General features: G+C 42.2%; 1 protein-coding gene across 1 annotated transcript in view; it reads left to right on the plus strand.

Annotated features, from left to right (window-relative positions):
• The window catches only part of LOC135218891 (homeobox protein DLL homolog), a 354,620-nt gene that overhangs the window by 269,762 nt on the left and 62,933 nt on the right, over positions 1-21,925 (plus strand). The window contains exon 3 of the mRNA XM_064255337.1: positions 10,322-10,434. Coding sequence (XP_064111407.1) covers positions 10,322-10,434 — 113 coding nt within the window. The remainder of the gene's footprint in view (positions 1-10,321; positions 10,435-21,925) is intronic.

Genomic DNA, 21,925 nt, shown 5'->3' on the forward strand with positions numbered 1-21,925 from the left:
CTGATCAGCGTTGTGGCGCAGTCGGGTTTCAGCTTTCCTACTGTGAAGGTGGGTGCTGCACCCTCAAAATAATTTTCTGATGCGGGGATCAGAAGGGAGGTCGGCTCCGTTTCCCGGAGCTGAGGCATAGGCTCGTCCTTCAGAGCTGCCTGGTATGTAGCTTCCGCTACCTTATAGGTAAGTGGGAGCGGAGTGCCTTCCACCATGGTAAAAATGGTGAAAGGGCTTTTGAAGGTGGTGAGGCGAGTGTTTTCACACTCCCACTCATCCAAACTTCTCAGCCATGCCTGCTGCGCCTGTTCCCGAGGGAGGATGACAGTCTCCTTTGGGACTTTATCCTCTCTCATCATAGCTGTGTCAGTTAACCGGACGTAGCCCATGAATGGAGGTTGAAGGTTCTTGGGATAAAACTCGAAGTCTTCCAACCTCCGAGTCCCAATACCTTCAATGGAGAGCATGCCGTTCACGAACGGAGCGTATGCCGCAATCCTTCACGGGTTGTTTGGCTTGAAGTCCGGGAGTCTTGACGAATCCAGCATGACGGCAGGCAATGCTACCTGACCGGACTGAGAGTGGCCTGCCGTGAGTGAGTCCCTAATGCCCGTCATAGCATTCTCCTGGGCAGCGATCCTCTCCGTCAGGGATTGGATCGACTGACGCGAGGCCTCAACTGAGCTTGAAAGCTGGGAGAACATCTCCTGAAACCTAGTGTTGACTAGGTTCCCGACGACGTCTCCCACCCTCTCCAGGATATTGGAGGAGAAAGCTTCGGGGTCGAAGGAGGAAGACTGGGCCTTCTCCTTCCGAGACCTATGCTTAGGGGACTGCGGCGCAGAAGAAGACACACCTTTAGCTTTATCCACCCCGGGATGGTGAGCCGGGGACTTCTGGATAGAGGAAGGAGCTGACTTCTTTGGCAGCGACTTAGGCTTGGGTTTACAGTCCGTAGAGGACTTGACCTTGGGGATCACGGAAGAAGTTTTTGGTCGTACCGACCTCTGCTTCTCTGTGAAGCCCCGGAAAGAAGTAGATGTGGAAGGGATAGGAGAAGGAGAAGGACTCAAGGAAAGCCCTTGAGCCCCTACAGGACCTGCCTCAAGTACACCCTGACCTTCGCCCATGACATCTACAGTCATGGGTTCCAAGTCAAGGTTGAGAGCCGCAACGTCCTCTGCAATGCCCTCCGTCAGGTTCCCTTCCGCCGGGAGCGAAACCATAGCTTGGATTCCGGCGATGAGAGGAGCAGCAACTTGGGGATCCACGACCGAACCCCTCTTCGCACCGGGGAAAACTAGGTCCGCCATGTCCTGGGCCAAGATGTACGGGCGGCCTTTGGGAGAATTCCTCCCGAAACCCCCGACCCAGGCCTTCAAGTTGGCTAAAGCTGCTGCCCTCTTTGCTTCCAAGCCCTGTAAGAAGGGTTAGAGTTAGCCATAGAGACAAGACGACTGGAGTATATGAATCAAAACAATTCAATTTGAAAATATGCACGTAAGAGAATATAATGAGTGAACGAATAGACTCAATACCATTGATAACGGGGACTTACTTCAGTGGAGGCTTCTCCAACCAAGGCGTAGCAGGTGAGGCAGTTTTCATGGTGCCACACCAAGTAGTCGTCTACCCGTACGGCGCACCCGGCGTGGGAGCGGCAGACTTCATGTCCACAGGGATCCTGCAGGACGGCAGTACAGCTGGGTTCCTGGCAACAGATGACCTGTAAGTCAAAGGATACATGAGTATCATGACAACCTCCGGGGAGGTTATAGAACTTAATGCTGTAAGTCTAATTTGTAGTAGGCACCGGAGTGGAGCCTACAAACAAGGGAATATATATATGTATGCATGCAGTCACATATGTAAAATATATAAAGGTTTACAGCACCGGAGTGGCTCCGGAGAACCAGACCAGTAATACCGGTATGGCCCTGCAACTATATCAAGGTAACTGCCACACTGCAATGCATAGCTCCGTGTTACTTAAGAGAGTGAGAGACTACTAGGTCAACTCCGCCGTGGGGCCGGAGTATGCCGCAAGCAACTGCAAGAGCGGTAGCGAGACAGTGAAACAGAAACCCATAGAGTGACATTCCAGACATGTACAAGCTAGGTTGTGTGTAGATGCTATATATATTAATGGAATACCAACTGTACACATGTACGGTGGATGACACCCTAAGGCTGAGGCCTATGACTAAACATTCTCAAGTCAGGTCCGGTGTTGGCCGGAGCTGAAACTGCCGGAGCGGAGAGGATGGTGAGTACTTAGGGTGGTGGGGGGATGCGGGGGGCGGGGGGAGAGGTGGTCACGCCTCCCCTGCCTGGTGGCTCACCGTAGTACGGTGAAGGGAGGGAGGGGGAGGGTCCCCAAGCCCTGAACAAAGCGACTGAGTATGGCAGGCCCAAGCGCTGAGTGTATCCACCCCCACCTACCTCCGAGAGAACTCCCCCTCTCATGCGAACTCAGATAGCTAGCTGTGTAGCGAGCGAGTCATCACTCCACCGTGGTGGGTGGGCATGGTGCGGAGGGGGAGAGGGAGGAGGGGAGGAGGTTAGCAACGGGGTGGCTCGTACGCGATCAACTGGGAACCTTCCCAGCCGGGTGAACAGACACACGGTGTGGAGGGCCAATTGATCACAAGCTAGACTAACACGGGGGGAGAAAATAATAATAACAGCGTAAGATAAGGATGTCCAGGAAGGGTAGGCTAATCGCAAGTCTGATGACTCGGGTGTGTTAGCCTAACTCTTAGGCGGCTAGTCGGTATGCTGTACCAATTATGGGGGCAGGAGACGGAGCCAGGACTTAAAACGAAGGGACTAGGTCCTAACGTAAGGGAGAGACTCCTAACGAATCAGGATCTGACTAGGCTAGGTTACGATCCGAAACATGCGGTCGGAGTGAGGGGGACCCCGTGAAAGACTAGACTGAATAAAATTCAAGCTGACTGCATGAAAACCACAAGAAAACAGTTATGGAATAATAAAATAGTACTGCTAAGGTAACTCTGATGGTATGGGAGACCAAAAGAGTGCGGGAGCCGCCATGGGGTCCGTGAGAGAGAAGTCGGCGCGGGAACCACGAATCTCACGCTACCTTATCTCCTCCTAAACAATAAAATGGGTGAGATCTGCATAATTGAGATCATAAAACCATAACAGCAGTACTTAACTTGGATGCAGTAGCTTGATCCATCATAAAGAGAATAATCTAAATACGTCAGCGCAAAAACACAGCACAAAACAAAGACACGTGTGATGGCGGTGACGCTATCAAAAGGAATGACGTCAGAGGCGCTCACTGTAGTAGTAAAGGGTAGCTGGGCTATAGTTCGGCTCCTCTGTAGTTGGGGTTTTGGCAGAGGAAGAAGCTAAATGGCTGGGTACCTCTGGTAGTGGTTTTCACTCGCTCTTTATATATACCAACACCTTTTATTAAAAGGTGAGCGAGCCATATACCTTGGCACTAACGTTTCTCTTTTTCTCTGGTATGAATAGCAATATTTATACCTAGAAATAGTATCAAAGGAACCTATTTCACGGAGCGACACAGGCTGAGCCCAGAAAAGGTATTCATATACCCCAGAATACTATAGACAACATACAATAGAGCACATAAGCCGAAAAGATCCACATTACACAATATATATGGATGGACCCAAATCAGAATACGGAGTGGGATATGCTAGTGTCCCAGGACAAAATATGCTAGTTCTCTCTTCCAAAAAATAGGTCCCTAGGTATCTTGACATTTATAAACCACCAAATGAAGTAAAAGATGCTAGTAGAGTAAGTAAAATCACCAGATCACCAGACCCAGCTAAGTGGTTAATTATCACTACACATGGTGAGAGAGGCAACCTCTTCAAGGTGAAAAGGTTGGTAAGCCAAGAAGATCGGCAACATTGGGAGCCCAGAAGTAACTCGCTTTGGGCGTAATAGTTTTTTTAGTCCATACCAAGACCAATGTTCAATCGATAATGCTCCTTAATTTGAAGCTTGATCCTGAGAGTATGGTAAAAGAGGTAAAACCTCACTATAATTTTAGTTACGCGAAGGGTGTTATCTTTAATGAAGATTTACATGAAATGGATGAGGAGGAAATTTTGGAAATGTGTCCAGATGTGGTTTGGAAGGTTTTTAAAGTGCCCCGCTCATCGATGCTTATTTTAACATTTATAAGTTCTTTCCCGCCATCTGAAATTATTCTTGACAGTGAAATCATGAAAGTTCGTCCTTATAGACCGAGAGTGCTCCAGTGCTTTAAAAGTTTTGGTTTTGGACACTTCTCTAATGCTTGTACCAGAAATAAACTCTGTGAATCTTGTGGCCAGCCTGAGCACGACGAATGTTCTGGACCGGTAATTTGCATAAACTGTAAGGGTGAACATCGAGCCTGTGATAAGAAATGTAGTGAATTCAAAAAAGAACAAGAGGCATTACTAAAATCTATTGCTGAACATATCAGTGTGGGACAGGCCAAGAAGCTGTTGGGCAGGAAATCCAATTCAGATGCCTTGAAAGCACAACAATTGAGTACTGTTTCTTCTAGTGCCATTTCTGGTGGGGCTCCCCAGTGCCCAGCTGGTGGGGCTTTCCACACCCCCTCTAGTGGGGCACCCCGTGCCCCCCCCTGTTGGGATTTCCTGTGCCCCCCCCCTGGTGGGGCCTCCCATGGCCCCCCTGGCAAGGCTTCTCATGCCCCCCCAGGTGGGGCCTCGCGTGGCCCCCCTGGTGGGGCTTCCCATGCCCCCCCTGGTGGGGTTTCCCATGTTGCAGAGACTCTGGTCAAGCCAGGGGACCCTGTTGATTCTAGGGTTCAAGCCAGATCTCAGTATGATGACGACTTCTCTGTGTCAGGGACATTGCCAGACATTGAGCCCTCACCTGATCCTGACATTACAGTGCACCGTGGAGATGACAGTGAGGAGATGGAGGCCCTCTTTATTCGTCAGAAGAGGGCCCTTTCTCCTTCTTCGCCTCATTCACGGTCATTCAGATATCAAAGGAAAAATAGAAGCAAAACTGAAAGGGCAAGTGAAGGCCCTTCATCAAAAAGATCTGTAACACCTAATTCTAGATCAAGTAGTACTGGTAAAGCTGATAAGATCTCTCTCACCAGGACACAGAATCCTAAATTAGTAGAGAATTTTAAGATCCCTTCCTCTAAATAATGGCTCTCATGCAGTGCAACATCCGTGGCTTTATACCAAATAGAGAGCAAGTTCGGGTTCTGTTTAGGGAACATGATTTATCTGCGATGTGTCTACAAGAGACAAAGTTGGGAGAGCACACACCCAATGTGGGTTTTAATTATTCATTTCACAGGTCTTCACCCCTGATAGGTGTACGTGCTTAGGGAGGCACAGGCATCATAGTCTGCAAGTCTGTTAATCACAGGGTTGTTCAATTTTCTCTCTCTACCTTGATCCATCATTAGAAAGTAGATTGCAGGATGCTCAGGGTAATCCCCGCCAGCTAGAATTAAACGATCTACAGACATTGATAGACCAGCTTCCTAAACCCTTCATTTTGATGGGGGATTTTAATGCCAAGCACACCCTCTGGGGAGAGCCAAACTGCGACCGGTGGGGTTTAATAATAGAACAGCTGCTTGACTTAAATGACATCACTTTAATGAATGATGGTTCCCCTACAAGACATGATGTTTTTCATAATACTGATTCAGCCATTGACCTCACTATCTGCTCTTTGTCTTTGAGGTTAGATTACCAGTGGGTAGTAGACCAGAATGATCATGGCAGTGATCATTGGCCCATTCACTTAAAGTATATGAAAAATATTCCATCTCCATGTTTACCAAAATGGAAGGTAGGGGAGGCTGACTGGGGATTATTCAAAAAATCTACTGAAATTGATCAAGAGATAAATGATTTTCAGAGCCCAACATCTGCTTATGAGTATTTAATCAGTATATTGTTGTGTGGTGCCATGCTGTCTATTCCTCGAACTTCTGGTAAACCTCGGCGTCCTCTAGTACCTTGGTGGAGTGATGCATGCGCATTGAGCTGAAAGATAACAAGAACTTGCTACAAGAGATATCGTAGATATCCTTGCTTGGTAAATAGAATTATCTATAAAAGAGCTCTTGCTAAGCAAAAGAAAACATTTAAGCAAGCAAAGAGGGAATCGTTTATCAGATATATAAGTGAATTAAAATATGATTCGCCGATGTCATTAGTCTGGAACAGAATCCGAAAGCTGCAAGGGAAATTTTCTCCACCTTCCTTGCCTATATTGAAAATTGATGGCTTCCTCATATCTGATTCTGGAGAAGTTGCAGAAACCTTTGGTAGGCATTTCTCCAATATATCTAGTGCCCTACATTACTCTCCTGCATTCAGGAATATTAGGGACGGTACCACGGTTGTTCCTGCTGTTAGTTTAAATTCAGAGTCGTATATTCTTCCTTTCACCATGAAAGAGTTAGATCATGCAATCTCGTTATCTTCCCCAACATCTCCTGGGGAAGATGATATACTGTACTCAATGATTTTTAATTTGCCTAGAAGTACAAAACAATTTCTTTTAGACATTTTAAACAGTTTTTGGCTTTCAAGAACTTCACCAGAGTCTTGGAAGATATCGATTATTGTACCTGTTTTAAAACCTTTTAAAGATTCCTTCCTTCCTAAGAACTATAGGCCAATTGCTCTAACCAGTTGTGTTAGCAAGATTTATGAGAGGATGGTCAATGCTCGACTTGTGTGGTATTTGGATTCAAAGAATCTTTTATCTAATCGGCAGTTTGGCTTTAGGAAAAATAGAAGTACTTCTGACCCTTTGATGTTCCTTACTCGGGAGATACAGAATGCTTTTGCTGTGCAAAACCAGACTGTTGCAGTGTTCTTTGACCTAGAAAAAGCCTACGACACTACCTAGCGAGGGGGTATCCTTATGCAACTTGTTTAGTGGGGTATTGTGGGTAATTTGTTTTATTGTCTTAAAGATTTATGGACAGAACGTTACCTGAAAGTAAGAGTGGGCTCTTACATTTCTTTTGCTTACCCTCAAGGAGAAGGGTTACCTCAGGGAAGCGTCCTTAGTCCAACACTCTTTAATGTAGCTGTCAACTGTCTACTAGAACAAGTTCCTGTCGGGGTGCATGATCTGGTCTTTGCTGATGATTATGCAATAATCTGTAGTAAGTCTACAGCTGTTGAAGCTTGTCAAATGATCCAGACTGCTATTAATGCTTCAACATCATGGGCCAGTGCTAAAGGGTTCAAATTTTCACCAGAAAAATTTGATAATAAATTAACTTTTACTCAACATGTTAAGGAAGTTGTATGTAACGTGGAGCTTCAACTTAATATTCTTAAAGTTGTGTCTAATTTTAATTGGGGGGCAGATCGATTCGCCCTTTTGAGGAAGTTACCAGGTTTTATGCCTAAGCAAAATTGATTATGGTTGTCAAGTTTATGGTTGTGCGTGCAAGACAACACTGCAGAAATTAGATGTTGTCCATAATATGGCTTTACGTATTTGTACGGGAGCCTATAGAACTTCAACAGTAGAAAGCCTATACACGTATGTTGAATCAGGTTTTCCCCCACTATTTATCCGTAGGGAGGAATTAGGCTTGGGAGTCGTATCAAGAGTACTTACATCAAAGCTGAACCCCAACTATAAGTACGTTAGAGGACCAACTGATAGAGCCCCAAATAGACCTAGACTGCCAAAGCCACTTGAAGTTTGACTAGCAAGCTCTGCCAGGGAAGTGGGATTACTACCTCCTGCAGTAGCTGAAATTTCGCCCTCAAAGTTTCCTCCTTGCAATAGACTATGCTCAGAGATCTGCCCAATTAGGGACAGCAGGAGCAACAATTCTGGTGATCAGTTGAGGGCAAGTTTCTTGGACCATGCTTTTGTACATGGTGATTCTCATCATATATATACTGATGGGTCGAAGGGTTCTGATGGTGTTGGTTGCTCTGTAGTGACTAGTGATAATATAATTAAAAAGAAGCTTCCATCTAATTCCTCTGGTTTTACAGCTGAACTGCTGGCCTTTTTGACTGCTCTTAAATATATGTTTTATAGTTCATGTACAAACAAGGTTTTTACCATTTTTACGGACTCTTTGAGTGTTTTATCTTCTCTTAAAAGCCTAGTCTCTTGCCACCCTTTAGTGCAAGAAGTACAAGATTGGTTTTATCTTTTAATTAATAGAAGAGGTTTTTCTGTTAGGTTTTGTTGGGCTCCGTCCCATGTTGGAATTGTTGGGAATGAGCGAGCTGACGCTGCTGCTAAGGCTGCAACTAGGTTTAGGCACATTTCCAACATGGGCGTCCCTGTATCAGATTTTAAAAGTACCATTCGATTTTATTGTAAAGACCAGTGGCAGGCCCACTGGTCTACTTTAGATAATAATCTTAAATTAAAGTCGATTAGGCCTTCTGTTCATCCTTGGCCTCATAGCCGGATGGATAGAAGGTCTGAGATAGTTTTAGCTAGATTACGTATTGGCCACTAAATATACTCAAGGGTATCTAATGATGAGTGGAGCCGATAGGCAGGTTCCTCGCTGTTCCACCTGTCATGTGGATTTGACTGTGGTGCATATTTTGGTGGAGTGCCCTCATTTCTAAAACAAACATAGATCTTGTTTGCTGGCAAATAAGACTCTTGCCAATATTTTAGGTGAAGGTGCTCAAGCAGAGCAAATAATGACATTTTTAAAAAATATTAATCTTTTTTATGAATTGTAATGTGCTCTTAATTGTTTTAGGTTTCTTGTTTGGTTTTTATGAATGAATGATTTGTATGTTAGATCGGTTGTGTGCATGTTTGTTTGTGTGACAGTGACTTTTTTTTATTCATAAGATGTATATGCGCTGAATGGCCCCTCGGCTCCGGCGTTTGGCTATGTGCCAAAAATTTTATAATCTAATCTAATCTTCCCAATAATGCCTCAGTATTTACAGCCGAATTATGTGCAATATCATTGGCCATAAAAATAAAGAACAATCCTTTAATTATGGAAGCAATAAAAAGTTACAATCCCAAAAATAATATTGTGCAACAGATTAAGTTTTTAATCCATAAATTATATAATAAGGGGAAAAATATGAAATATGTTGGATCCATAGCCATGTTGGGATAAAAGAAAACGAAGAGGCTGATAAAGCAGCCAAGGAAGCAGTCCACATGATGAGAACAAATGTAAACATCACTATTAGTGACAATGTAGCATGTATACAAACAATCTTTGTAAATAAGTGGCAAAATATATGGAATGAAGAACCTGAAAGTAATAAACTAAAACAGATAAAACTTGATGTTACAAAAAAGAAGCCTAATTTAATAATTTTGTAATTTTAGCAACTCCAGAAGTCTATAGGACCCATTCAATGTTACAATCCAAAATATAATATTCTACAACAGATGAGTTTTCACTCCATAATTTATATAATAATAGAAAAAAATAATGAAATTTGTTGGATCCCTGTCCATGGAGGGGTTAAAGGAAACGAAGAGGCTAATAAAGCAGCTAAATTAGTCCACATGACAAGAACCTTCCTATAAGTGACTAGGTAAGATACGTAAAAACATTCATTATTAATTAATAGCAAAATATATGAACTGAGGAACCTACAAATAAATTTAAACTGGTAAAATCCTGTGTTGGAAAAGGGAGTTCATCATGAGAGAGAGAGAGAGACTCACACAAGTAATTCTCACATATCTTCGAATAAGCCATACTTATTTGACACGTGGGCACTTGATGAACAGTCCACATGGCCCTCCTCCTGAATGATCAGAGTGCAAAGTGTTGATAACAGTCAAACATGTGTTATGTGACCGTCCAAAATGTAATCAACAGCGTATATCAAATGTTGGAAATAAATCTATAAGGGAAGTTTTATCAGAATTCTCTACATTTTTAGTAATTCCAATTTTAATGTTCATAAGAAACTGTAATTTAATTAATAAAATATAAAAATAAAGGAATATTAAAAATACAAAAACCCTCAAGGCAGTTAATGAATTTTAAAAGTTTTAAAAACGTAAGTATGCATTTTTAGTGTGTATATGTGGAAATGAGTACCTAAATATATTTGTGTGAGTGTTCCAGTATGAGAGTATGTGCCTTTGTGCAATTTTTTTTATTTAATTTTCACTCATTTATCACTATACCAAGTAACCTATTTGGTCCCAGTGCTTGGCCTTTGGCCTAGACCTGGCATTTTATTCAAGTCCTTCGGGCCAGCCCTATGACAGCTGATATTCAGCTCAGTGGTTTGGTTAAACTATTTTCATATAATAATAATCTATTATTAGAATAATTGTCTTTTAGGGAGCCAAAGTATGATGATTCCTGGTTCAGCAATGGGGTCACCTGCAGTGAGGATGCCACATTATTCATATATGAGTATGGAGGATTTCAAAAACCAGCAAGGAAATTATCAGGTACATATTTTACATTTTTTATTTCAAATTTAGATATTAATTCTTCCCCAAGGGGGCTAGTACCGTCACTGCACGTCACGTAGGCATTTCATACCTTTGACTATTCCTCCTTTCATATTCTCTCTCTTCCATCTTGCTCTTCACCCTCTTTTAACAATTGTTTCACAGTACAACTGCAAGGTTTTCCTTCGTTTACACCTTTTAGACCTCCTTGCTGTCAATTTCCCTTTCAGTGTTGAATGACATAATAGGTTCCGGAGCTTGGCTTTTAGCCTAAATTCTATATTCTTTTTTGATCTCTTGATATGAAGTCTCAGTAAGCATTATGATATACATTTTATTTCGCCTATGCCTGTATTCACGCTTTGTTCCCTAGGGCTCTGTTCTGTGGATGTCTAAGGGAGTGTTGGTATTAGGTAGGGGGATGTGGTGAATGTAGCACAGCAACTAGATCAAGTGGCTTTATCCTTAGGGTGATGCTGGGCCTCGGCTAATTATGTAATTTCTTTTTAATTATTATGCAATCAGTGGTTGTTGTTATCGTTATTGATTGCATTGTTATTAACAAAAGGAATGGGAACTAGTCTATGGCAACAAATTTTCACGGAGGTTTGAAGTTAATGATGTGAGAGAATGATTTGTTGAGGTCACTCAAATTTACCATGGAATGTTTTGATTATACGTTTCCCCTCTACTACCCCTTGAGTAGGTTCCTTTACGTGGTGAGGGGGTAAGGGATCCTGCCTTCACTCGTGTGAAGGCAGGAAACCTGATGGAACACTTAACAAACTTTTGGCATTAACTGGTGTGGACATTTCCACTTTCATCTAATCTAATTGCTAAGGTGAGTCTGATAAGGGATCGTGGGTTGGGAAGTGTTTGCATTTCAAGCTAATAGTGGGAGTTGTGGTGGTTGAGTCACCACCTGATATGGTTTGGACCTGAGAGTTAGTAATGGGACTTTCCCATTGCTATCTTAAAGGCAGAACCATCTCCAGGGATTGGCCTATTGGAATCCAGGGGGGCTGGTGTTTTGGGGATGGGACTCCTGGCTTTTGTCCGGAAGCCCACCAATACGTTTGTGTTGGGGAGTTGATTCCCATTAGTGGGGGCAGAACTCCCAGCAGGTGGATTGACATATACCTGGGCCACTGCAAACATATTGGTGCTATCCTGAAAGGGTAGGGTATGGGGTGGACCCTTGGGAGTCAATTCTCACTAGTGCCATTGGTGGAGAATGTGAATACCTAAGTAACTCTCGATACTTTCTTGATATAACCGGGTAGTAATACTTGTATGAATATACAACTGTGTGCATGAGAATATGTATGTATGTATGTATGTACACATGCATATAAGTAAATGTGAGTGTATGCAAGAGCATACGTGTGTGTGTGAATGAATGAGTTTTTTTTTTATTTTATTTATTTTTTTATGTAAACCAAATATGGATCTGGGCTACGTACCTATGTCCCCTGGGAAAATGGACTCGCTGGCACTATTGACGACTTCTAGCTCAAACAAAGATCACTCCTTAAACCCCCCAGATGTCAATAATAGTAGAGTGAAGCATTTGAAAGTGATACATATGGAAAATATTCCACTTCAATGTAACTATGAGGATATCTCGACCTCTTTGAATATCTTTGGTAGTCTAGCTGAGATTTGTATGAACTTTCATGACGCAGAAGGAAAATGTGAAGCTTGGGTAACATTTGATAAACATGAAGATGCTTTTAAAGCAACCTGTAGTTTTGATAATTTGAAAATATGCAACTCATTAGTTAAAGGAACCTTGACCAATAAAGCCCCAAGAAACTTAGACATTTATAAACCTGCAGAATGGAATCCAATCAGCTCCAATAGTAGTACCATTGGCAAAATAAGAGTCCCCCAACCTCCTAAATGGCTGGTAGTAAAAGCCAAGGAGGAGAATTTCGATTATTATAAGTTTAGTAGGTACCTTCAGCAAAAAGTAGGTGGCATAGTGAGTGGTGATATTAGATTTGGTAAGCTCTGTGCTAATTCATGCAAAATCTAAAACTCAGTCGCAGATGCTAATAATGATGAAAGTTGAAAACAATGATATAAATTTTAGCTTTGGAGGAGGTGTTTTTTTTTATGAAGACTTGTACGAGTTTACCAAAGCAGAAATTTTAGATATGTGTCCACCAACTGTATGGAAAGTGAAAAAGGTCCCAAATAGCAATATGATGATTTTTACTTTTGAAGATAGTAATGTACCATCTCATATAGTAATATAAAATGAAAGAGTACGAGTTAGACCTTTTCATCCAAAATCATTACATTGTTTTAATTGTTTTAAATTTAGACATCCATCAAAAGTTTGTAAAAATAATAAGATGTGTAATAATTGCTCTGCCCTAGAACATGGCCCATGCTCAGATATACCTAAATGTATTAATTGTCAGCTAGACCACAAATCAGTTGAGAAAATATGTAAAGAATTTAAACTTGAAACAGCACCAGTTAATAAAGCATATACAGAGCATATCAGTATTGGACATGCAAAACGACTCTTGGGAAGAGCTAAGAGTTATTCTAAAGCTCTTACTACCGCAAGAGCTCCACTTCAGTCCATTACTCCATCTTCATCCTCAATGAAGGAGGCCTCTGCCCCTGTGGTCCAACATTCCACCACTAGGGCTCCACTCCAATCTGCTGATCCATCCTCATCCTCAATGAAGGATGCTTCGACTCCTTTGGCCCGACAAACTGGGCCAAGTGCTCAGCCTAGTAAGATTAGAGCATGAACGACCAAGACAGATATATAAAACATTCCATGTAATAAACTGGATATCTCCCTCAAACCACCCTCTCCTCCTCCTTTTGTATTATCTCAGGCAGAAATTCAGCCTGATTTGATGGAATTAGAGGGAAAAAAACAAATGAAGAGAGTAAGAACACCCTTATCCTCTCCTCCATTAACTCCAACAAAATCAAATTCAACGAGCACGCTGGCAAAGGAAAACACTCGTTATCCAAAGCTTACAAGCAAAGCTTCCCATCCGCTAAGCATTAAAAAATAACCTTGAGTTGAGGACTACCCTCCAAAACATAGACACCTTCTCTTCAATTTTACAATGGAATTGTCAGGGACTTTGTGCAAAATATGAGGAACTTAAAGTTTACTCCATGAATACTCCCCTATTTCTGTATCTGCCTTGACGGAGTTGCGGATTTCCAACGTATGGTTGAAACTGCGTAGCGGGCAAGAGGGCTTACGAACTGGGAGAATTATCTCCTAGTTTGAATCTAAATGTCTCAATTTTTCTCTTACTTGATTATCTTCCAGTCTCTTAATTTCTATCACTCAGTTGCTCCCCCTAGATGTCCTCCTCCTCTTCACTAAAACTCTCGTGTAGGTTAGGTAGGAGCTGGGTCTCTGAACTTAGGCTTTACTTAGATCCAAATGGCAGGGACTATGGTGGTTTGGTCCGCCAATTGAATATATTTGGACCTTGAGGATATTGATGTGATTCCACATCAATATTTATTGGGGCGGGACTACATGTGGGGACTTACCTACGGAATCCGGGGAGGTATAGTCTCTATGGTAGGACTCGCGGCAATTTATCCGGATTGCCCTCTAAAAAAAACACAGCGCACTTAGTTTTCAAGATTAAGAGTTCATTTTTGGCTCCTTTTTTTGTCATTGGCTGAAGTTTAGTATGCAACCATCAGAAATGAAAAAAAATTATCATTATCATATATAAATAATGCGATATATGATAGCGCAAAAACGAAATTTCATATATAAGTGTATTCAAATCGCGCTGTGCGCAAAACGGTTAAAGGTAACAATTTACTTTTTTTTCGTTGTAATGTACACTAAATTGCAATCATTTTGGTAAATAACACATTGTAAAACGATAAAAGAAACACAGAGAAAATATCATCACAAAATGATGCATGAATTCGTAACGCGCGGACGTAAAAAAATATATTTTTTTTAAATTCACCATAAATCTAAATAGTGTTATAGAGACTTCGAATTTGTTTCAAGATGAAGTTAAATGATGGAATATTACGATACTGTAAGAGTTTTAGCTTACTATTGCAGTTTTCGACCATTTTGGACGAGTTAAAGTTGACCAAATATCGAAATTTTTTTATAAATTTTTTTTAATGGCAATTATTTCGGAAATTAGAAAAGCTACAACCTTCAAATATATTTCCTTTTATTCTACATGAAATTGCGCACATTTTCATATATAAAACTCTATGAAATGCCTAATATGAAACGGAGCAACTTTTCCGAGAATGCGATGTACGCATTTCGGAGATTTATGGTGGAGAATCCGCGAGCGGAGGGAAGGAAAGTTTTTTTCATAAATTCACCATAAATCAAAATATTGTGCTAGAGACTTCCAATTTGTTGCAAAATGAAGGTAAATGATTGAATATTACTAAAATATAAGAGTTTTAGCTTACTATTACATTTTTCGACCATTTCGGTAGAGTCAAAGTTGACCGAACGTGGTTTTTTTTCTATTTATCGTGATTTATATGCAAATATTTCAAAAATGAGAAAAGCTACAACTTTCAATTATTTTTTGTTGTATTTTACATGAAATTGCGCACATTTTCATATATAAAACTTTATGTAACGGGTAATTTAAAATGGTGCAAACATTACCACAATCTCACGTATGATTTTTTCGGAAGAGTTTCCGCGTGGACGTAAGGAAAATGTTATTTTTTTCATAAATTCACCATAAATCGAAATGTTGTGCTAGAGACTTCCAATTTGTTACAAAATGAAGGTAAATGCTTGAATATTACTAAAATATAAGCGTTTTAGCTTACAATTGCGTTTTTCGACCATTTCGGTAGAGTCAAAATTGACCGAATGTTGAAAATTTGTCACTTATCATTTTTTATATGAAAATATTTCAAAACTGATAAAAGCTACAACCATGGGTTGTTTTTAGTTGTATTGTGCATGAAATTTCGCACATTTCCATATATAAAACTTTATGTAACGGCTAATTTTAAAATGGTGCAAACATTACCACAATCAAATCGCATGTATGATTTTTTTTGGAAGAGTTACCGCGCGGACGTAAGGAAAAAGTTTTTTCATAAATTCACCATAAATCGAAATATTGTGCTAGAGACTTTCAATTTGTTGCAAAGTTAAGGTAAATAGTTGAATATTATTAAAATATAAGCGTTTTAGCTTACAATTGCGTTTTTCGACCATTTCGGTAGAGTCAAAGTTAACTGAAGGTTGAAATTTTGGCACTTATCGTTATTTATATGGAAATATTTCAAAACTGATAAAAGCTACAATCATGAGTATTTTTATTGTTGTATTCTAAATGAAATTGCGCACATTTTCATATATAATACTTCATGTAACGGATAATTTAAAACAGTGCAAAAATTATGTCAAAGTGACGAAATAATTTTTGAGATGTGTCACTGATACTTTTTAGTGTGATAAGAAAGAAATTCGCGCTTGCACGCCTGCGTAACGATTGTAAACAAAACAACACCTTGATCCGTGAACTCCCAGCATCCCCCAAGGCGCGTGATTCAAAAGTTTTTGGCTGGTAGGCCTATAAGTATTTTTCCGCGAATTTAAAAAAAAACTTTTTTGAGTCGACGTATGGTACGTCCATTCGGCATACGGGAGACATTTTGACTCGACGTTTAATACGTCCATTCGGCGTTTAAGGGTTAATTATGTGGAAATTTCCACCTTAGCAAAAATTTACTGGACTTGGTAAACAGAAAAGATATAGCTGGGACTGGGTTTTATATCTGAAGCTAAATAGTGGTAACCGTGGCAGGACCATCAACTGCCCGATAATGTTCGGACCTGAGTGATATCAGGCGGAACTATTTTGCAGGGGTGGACCACGGATTCCAGGGGGGTCTAGTTTTGCGGATAGGACTCTCGGCATTCTGTCCGGTTTGCCCATAATGTGATTAGGGTGGGGATAATTGTATTCTTGTAATACTCTCAGTCCTATCAAGCGGGTTTGGCTTACACTTGGGCCACTCTAATCATGTTGTGCCATCCCCTGTGGGGTAGGGTAGGGATGCGGACATTTGGGAGTCAGTTCTCACTTGTGCCATTAGTGGAAGAATAATATCCATGAAAGGTTGATGATATCTTTTTAAGGTTTTCAGGTTTATTTATATTTTTTTTTCAATCTTTAATCTTTATGATAAAAATAAATACGTAAAGATTCAAGTACCCTTGGGCCCTTTGATGGTGGTGAATCGGCACAGTTGATGGCAACTGGAACCTCCCCTGATAACCTTCCTCTGGAGAAATCTAAAAAACCTTCCAGTGTAATTAGTACACTGAAACCCTATGTTCCAGTACAGAGTAAAGGGAAATTGAGCAGAAGCATATTGAAATTGGACCGGGAATATTTGAAAAGTCTTATGATAAGTACCTAACTTTTAATCTGGAGGGATCAAGTTGTGTTATTTTTTATGTGTACAGAGATATCATGAAGTGTTGTGGCCGAGAACCTAAGATTTCTTATGAAGGTCGAGGAAAGCTGACGGTGGAATCTACCTGAGCAAAAGAAACTGAAAAATTGAAAGCATTATCACACCTTGGAGGAGTCAAAGTGGAATGTGCAGTACATGCCTTTTGGAATTACTCCAAGGGAATGATATATGCACCCCTGCTGATGACCTACCCTGAGGAAAAACTTGTAGAGGAATTAAAAGATCAAGGTGTAATAAGAATTGAACGAATGAAGAAGAGGGTAAATGGAGTCTTTGTCCCACTAACGAATTTAATTATTACATTCAATTCTACTCGATTGCCCTCTATAGTAAAAGCAGCCTGGCTACATTTTAAGATCAAACAATATATGTATCCCACGACCGAGGAGATGTTTTCATTGTCAAGAGTTCGGACATATGTTAGGGTCCTGTAGACAGAGACTGCAGGGCAAGCTGGCTACTTGTGTCAAGTGCAGTGAGCCGTAGCATGGCATGTTTGGTAAATTAGCCAGATGTATACATTGTGGAGACAATCATCCATCATCTTCACTTAATTGTGATGTGTACATCATGGAAAAAGAAATTCAAACTTTAAGGGTAACAGAACGTATTACATTTAGAGAGGCAAAAGAGAGAGTAATGAATCAATTCGTTAGACCAGGAATATCCTTTTCCAGTGTTGCTGCAAATCGAAAAAGAAACACAAATGTTACCAAGGATAATTTAAATAGAAAATCAGTGATGACCTCTACTCGTGCCTCCTTGGAGGCAGCGCCAGCTGTTGCTGGTGCTCCTTCCTCTTCGGAGGCTGCGCTAGTGATTTCTGGTGCTCCTGCCTCTCCGGAGGCTGCACCAGTAATTTCTGGTGCTCCTACTTCTTCGGAGGCTGCACCAGTGATATCTGGTGCTCCTGCCTCCTCGGAGGCCGTGCCGGTGGTTTCTGATGCTCCTGCCTCTTCGGAGGTGGTGCCAGTTGGTTCTGGCACTCCCGCCTCTTTGGAGGCAGTGCCCGTGGTTTCTGGCACTCTTGCTTCTATGGAAGCAGAGCCAGTAATTTCTGGTACTCCTGCCTCTCTGGAGGCTGTGCCAGGAGTACCTGGCACTCCCGCCTCTCTGGAGGCTGTACTACCTGTAAATGCTTACGAGGATGCACCAATATCCGATCCTCACACCCCTCCTCAGGCGACACCAGCTTTGTCGGCTGTTCCTGAGACTGATAACCCTTTAAAAAGGAAGACAGCCTTAATTTAACAATCGGTCTCCTTCCAGCAAAAAAGAGCAGGGTTGTAAGCTGAAAGCTCTTAAAAGAGGCTCTAATGTAACAGTCTCTAAAGGAAAGTAAAATTCATTAATTTTCTCCAGTGGAATTGTCAGGGATTAAGAGCTAAATGGGAAGAATTAAGGCTGCTCATATCAGAAGTGTCTCCTGTTTGTATAGCTCTGCAGGAGACCATGATTGGTAATAATATGTGCCCCAGCCCACGAGAGTATACATCTTATCACTCCACCTATGATTTAAATATTGGAAGCCATGGTGGTGTTGTTTTGTATGTTCAAAATGACACCCCACAAAATCCTATTATTATTCAATCATCATTGCAAGTGATTGGTGTGCAGATCCATTTGCAAAGAAAATATACAGTATGCTCTCTCTATCTACCACCTAACGAAGCCTTCCCCATCAATGAATTCAAATCTCTTATTCAACAGTTACCACGTCCTTTTGTTATTTTGGGAGATATGAATAGCAGAAACCCTCTTTGGGGTGACATCATCACCAATCAAAGAGGAAGGTGCTTAGGTTCCATCATAGAAGATGAAAATGTGGGGATCCTCAACTCTGGGGAGTCTACGCATTTTCATGTTCAGACAGGCACATTATCAGCAATTGATTTTTTGTTCATGACACTTACCTGTCAGATATATATATATAGCTGTATTCTCCGAAGTCCGACAGAATTTCAAAACTCCCGGCAAACGCAGTGGTCGGCCAGGTGGTTAGTACCCATTCCCGCCGCTGGGAGGCGGGTGTCAGGAACCATTCCCATTTTCTATTCAGATTTTTCTCTGTCGCCGGTCGGTAAACAACTGTTTACAGACCTCCGCCTAGGATTTTGGAAAACTCTTTGTTCACTTGAGTATTTGATTGTCTCTTGGTTTTTTTTTGAAACTTGCTCGGTGGATTGGCATACGCGATTGTGGTTTGTCTTTGAATTTGGTTTTGGATTTCTCTAATATGTCTGGATCTTCTGCAACTAGTTTTAGAGTGTGTACTGTGCTAGAGTGTAAGGTGAGGCTACCGAAAGCTTCGGTAGATCCTCATACAGTATGCACGAAATGTAGAGATCATATTTGTTTGATGAATGATAGGTGTAAAGAGTGTGAAAGGTTGACCGAAAATGAATGGAAGACTTATGATTCGTATGTTCGTAAGCTTGAAAGGGATAGAATCAGAAGATCTTCCTCCAGAAGTGCTTCTGTGAAGAGTAAGGATAGTAATTCGCATTCTAACCTTCCTGTAGAGGTTGTTACATCTAACCCTGTGTATTTGCCCTCGGGCAATGAAGCTATTTGCTTCGGAAGGTATTGCCCTTTCTTCCATCATGGAGTCGATTCGTGCACTAGAATCGAAAGTGAGTGCATTGAAGACCACAGTGAAGTGTAGTGGAAATATTAGTGCCCCTAGTGTAGTGGAGGGGGCGTCAGATCGGTCCCATAGTGCCTCTAGGAATAGACCTCTGTCGGACTCCCAGGACTCAGGGAATGGACATGTTGAAAACCGAAGGAGGGCTACGGGAAATTCCCACCGGTCTGGCGTCCCTTCAGCAGATCCTGTGGACGCTTCCCAGGCTGCCGAAGCGTGTGATCGAGCACGGATATTAAAGAAGTGCTTTTCGTCCTCTGAGGCGTCCTCCCCTGACCGGGGATGGAGCTCTCGGAGGGCCTCTCACGAGGAGTACGAGTTTGACACTAGTTGTCGCGCAGGCGGCCAACGTCTTTCTCGTCCTCTTAGGAGAGGTTTTAAGGAAGTGGACGCTTCACGTCCTACTTCTCGTCCTGATCTTTCATCATCACCCGAACACTTCGAAGAATTGACGCCTAAGAAGAGAGGCAGGACGTCTTCTGATGAGGACGCTTTTGAGAACTATCAGCATCTTAGAGTTCAGAGGAAGAAGAGGGCTCCGATTCACCCTTCTTCGCATATGATGAGTCCTTCTCCTGAACGGGGAACCTCACCGTCTTATGAGACTCGTAGGCAGTTGCGTCAACGGTTGTCGGCTTTCTTCGCAAGGGGAGAAGAGGAGCCTCATCGGCGTAGAAAGGATCTTTTGGCTTCCTGTTTAAAAAGATCGAAAAACCTTTGTCGGCTTCGCCTCGCTCTTTTTTAAATTAGCCTCTCCTGCGTCGTCTTCTTCGGGATCCTTCAGACTCAACCGAGAACACGCAAGTGTTTCCGGAGAGAGAGTGTCCAGAAGTGGCGATGGGGACAGAAGCGTTAGTTGTCGCACAAGCGGCCCTCGCTTTTGTCAGGAGGTTGAGAACGAGCAAGAGAAGCCTCGTGTCGACGTTCAACGGACTTCTGCATCAACTCGACGCTTCTATCATGAGAGAGCCTACCAACGCCAAAAGTATCAGGACGTTCCAGAAGGCTCTAGGATTCAAAGAGAACAACGTTTAGATTATGTGTCTGATCTTACTCCTCAAGAAAGGGAAATGCTGTACGAATATCGACGAAAGGCTCGTGCTTTAGAAATGATGAACTCGCAACGCGTTAAGAGAGATCGTAAGACTCACCAGGACGCTCGAGAGGACGCCCCGATACAGGTTAAGCGTCCTAAGCGAAATTTGAAAGACGCTCGACGTCCATTAGAGCACGTCCCGCTTCAGGACGCTTCTTTGATGGATAAGCGTCTTGTAGACATTAGAGTCCAGAGTGATCGGAAGCTTTCATTGGCTCGACTTCCTGTGAGTCCTAAGTCTCGCTCTCTTAGCAAGGGCGCTCGCGATGACGATAGACACCCGACTTTTCGGGATTCTCGGAAAGAGAAACGTACTCAAATTGAGGGAAGATTCGACAGGAATCCGCAAAGAGGCTTTGGAAGAACCTTTGCCTTTAATGACTTCGAAAGACAAAGCTTTACAAGAGAGTCTGAAGTTTTCAAAGACAACGGCGGTTCGTTCGCGCATTGTCTCGGCTATTCCTTCAGCGGATAGAAACTCCCCCTTACGAACAGAGCCTCAAAGGAGAACCACTTCTTGTTTAGCTAAAGAAACTTCGGACCGTCAAGATCAAGGAGAGTCTTCTAACGATACGCATCCTGCAGAAGAGGAAGAGCCTTCAGAAGCGTCTACGGATTATAGCACGTTAACGCGCTTACTGAAGGAATTGTTTTCGGAAAAATTCCAAGCACCAGTTCCTCTCTCGCCGCCATCGCAACTATCCTCATCCAAGACGAGAAAAACTCCAGGTTTTGTTAGGATGGCTGCTTCGCTTTCTACTAAAAGAGCGTTGAAGAGGATGAATGATTGGATGGAATCAAGGAAGACGAAAGGAAAGACGTCCTTTGCGCTTCCTCCAGCTAAGCTAAACGGGAGAGCCGGTATATGGTATGAGACCGGAGAAGAAACGGGGTTGAGACTTCCGTCGTCTGCGCAAGGTGACTTCTCAAACCTAGTCGAAGCACCAAGAAGATCTTACCTGTCCTCGGCTAAGGTTTCATGGACTATGCCGGAAATAGATCACCATCTAAAAGGACTGTACAGGACGTTGGAAGTATTCAACTTCCTAGATTGGTGCTTGGGAGCTTTGGGTTTGCAAGCTAAGAGTCCAGAATCATTGTCATTAGAAGAGTTATCGAGCGTCCTGTCGTGCATGGACAAAGCAGTAAGGGATGGCTCGGATGAGTTAGCTGCCCATTTTACTACGGGAATATTAAAGAAACGAGCGCTTTTCTGCAGTTTTACGGCTAAAGCAGTTTCCCCTACGCAGAAAGCG

This window comes from Macrobrachium nipponense, chromosome 1 (assembly GCF_015104395.2).
Source record: "Macrobrachium nipponense isolate FS-2020 chromosome 1, ASM1510439v2, whole genome shotgun sequence".
NCBI lineage: Eukaryota > Metazoa > Arthropoda > Malacostraca > Decapoda > Palaemonidae > Macrobrachium > Macrobrachium nipponense.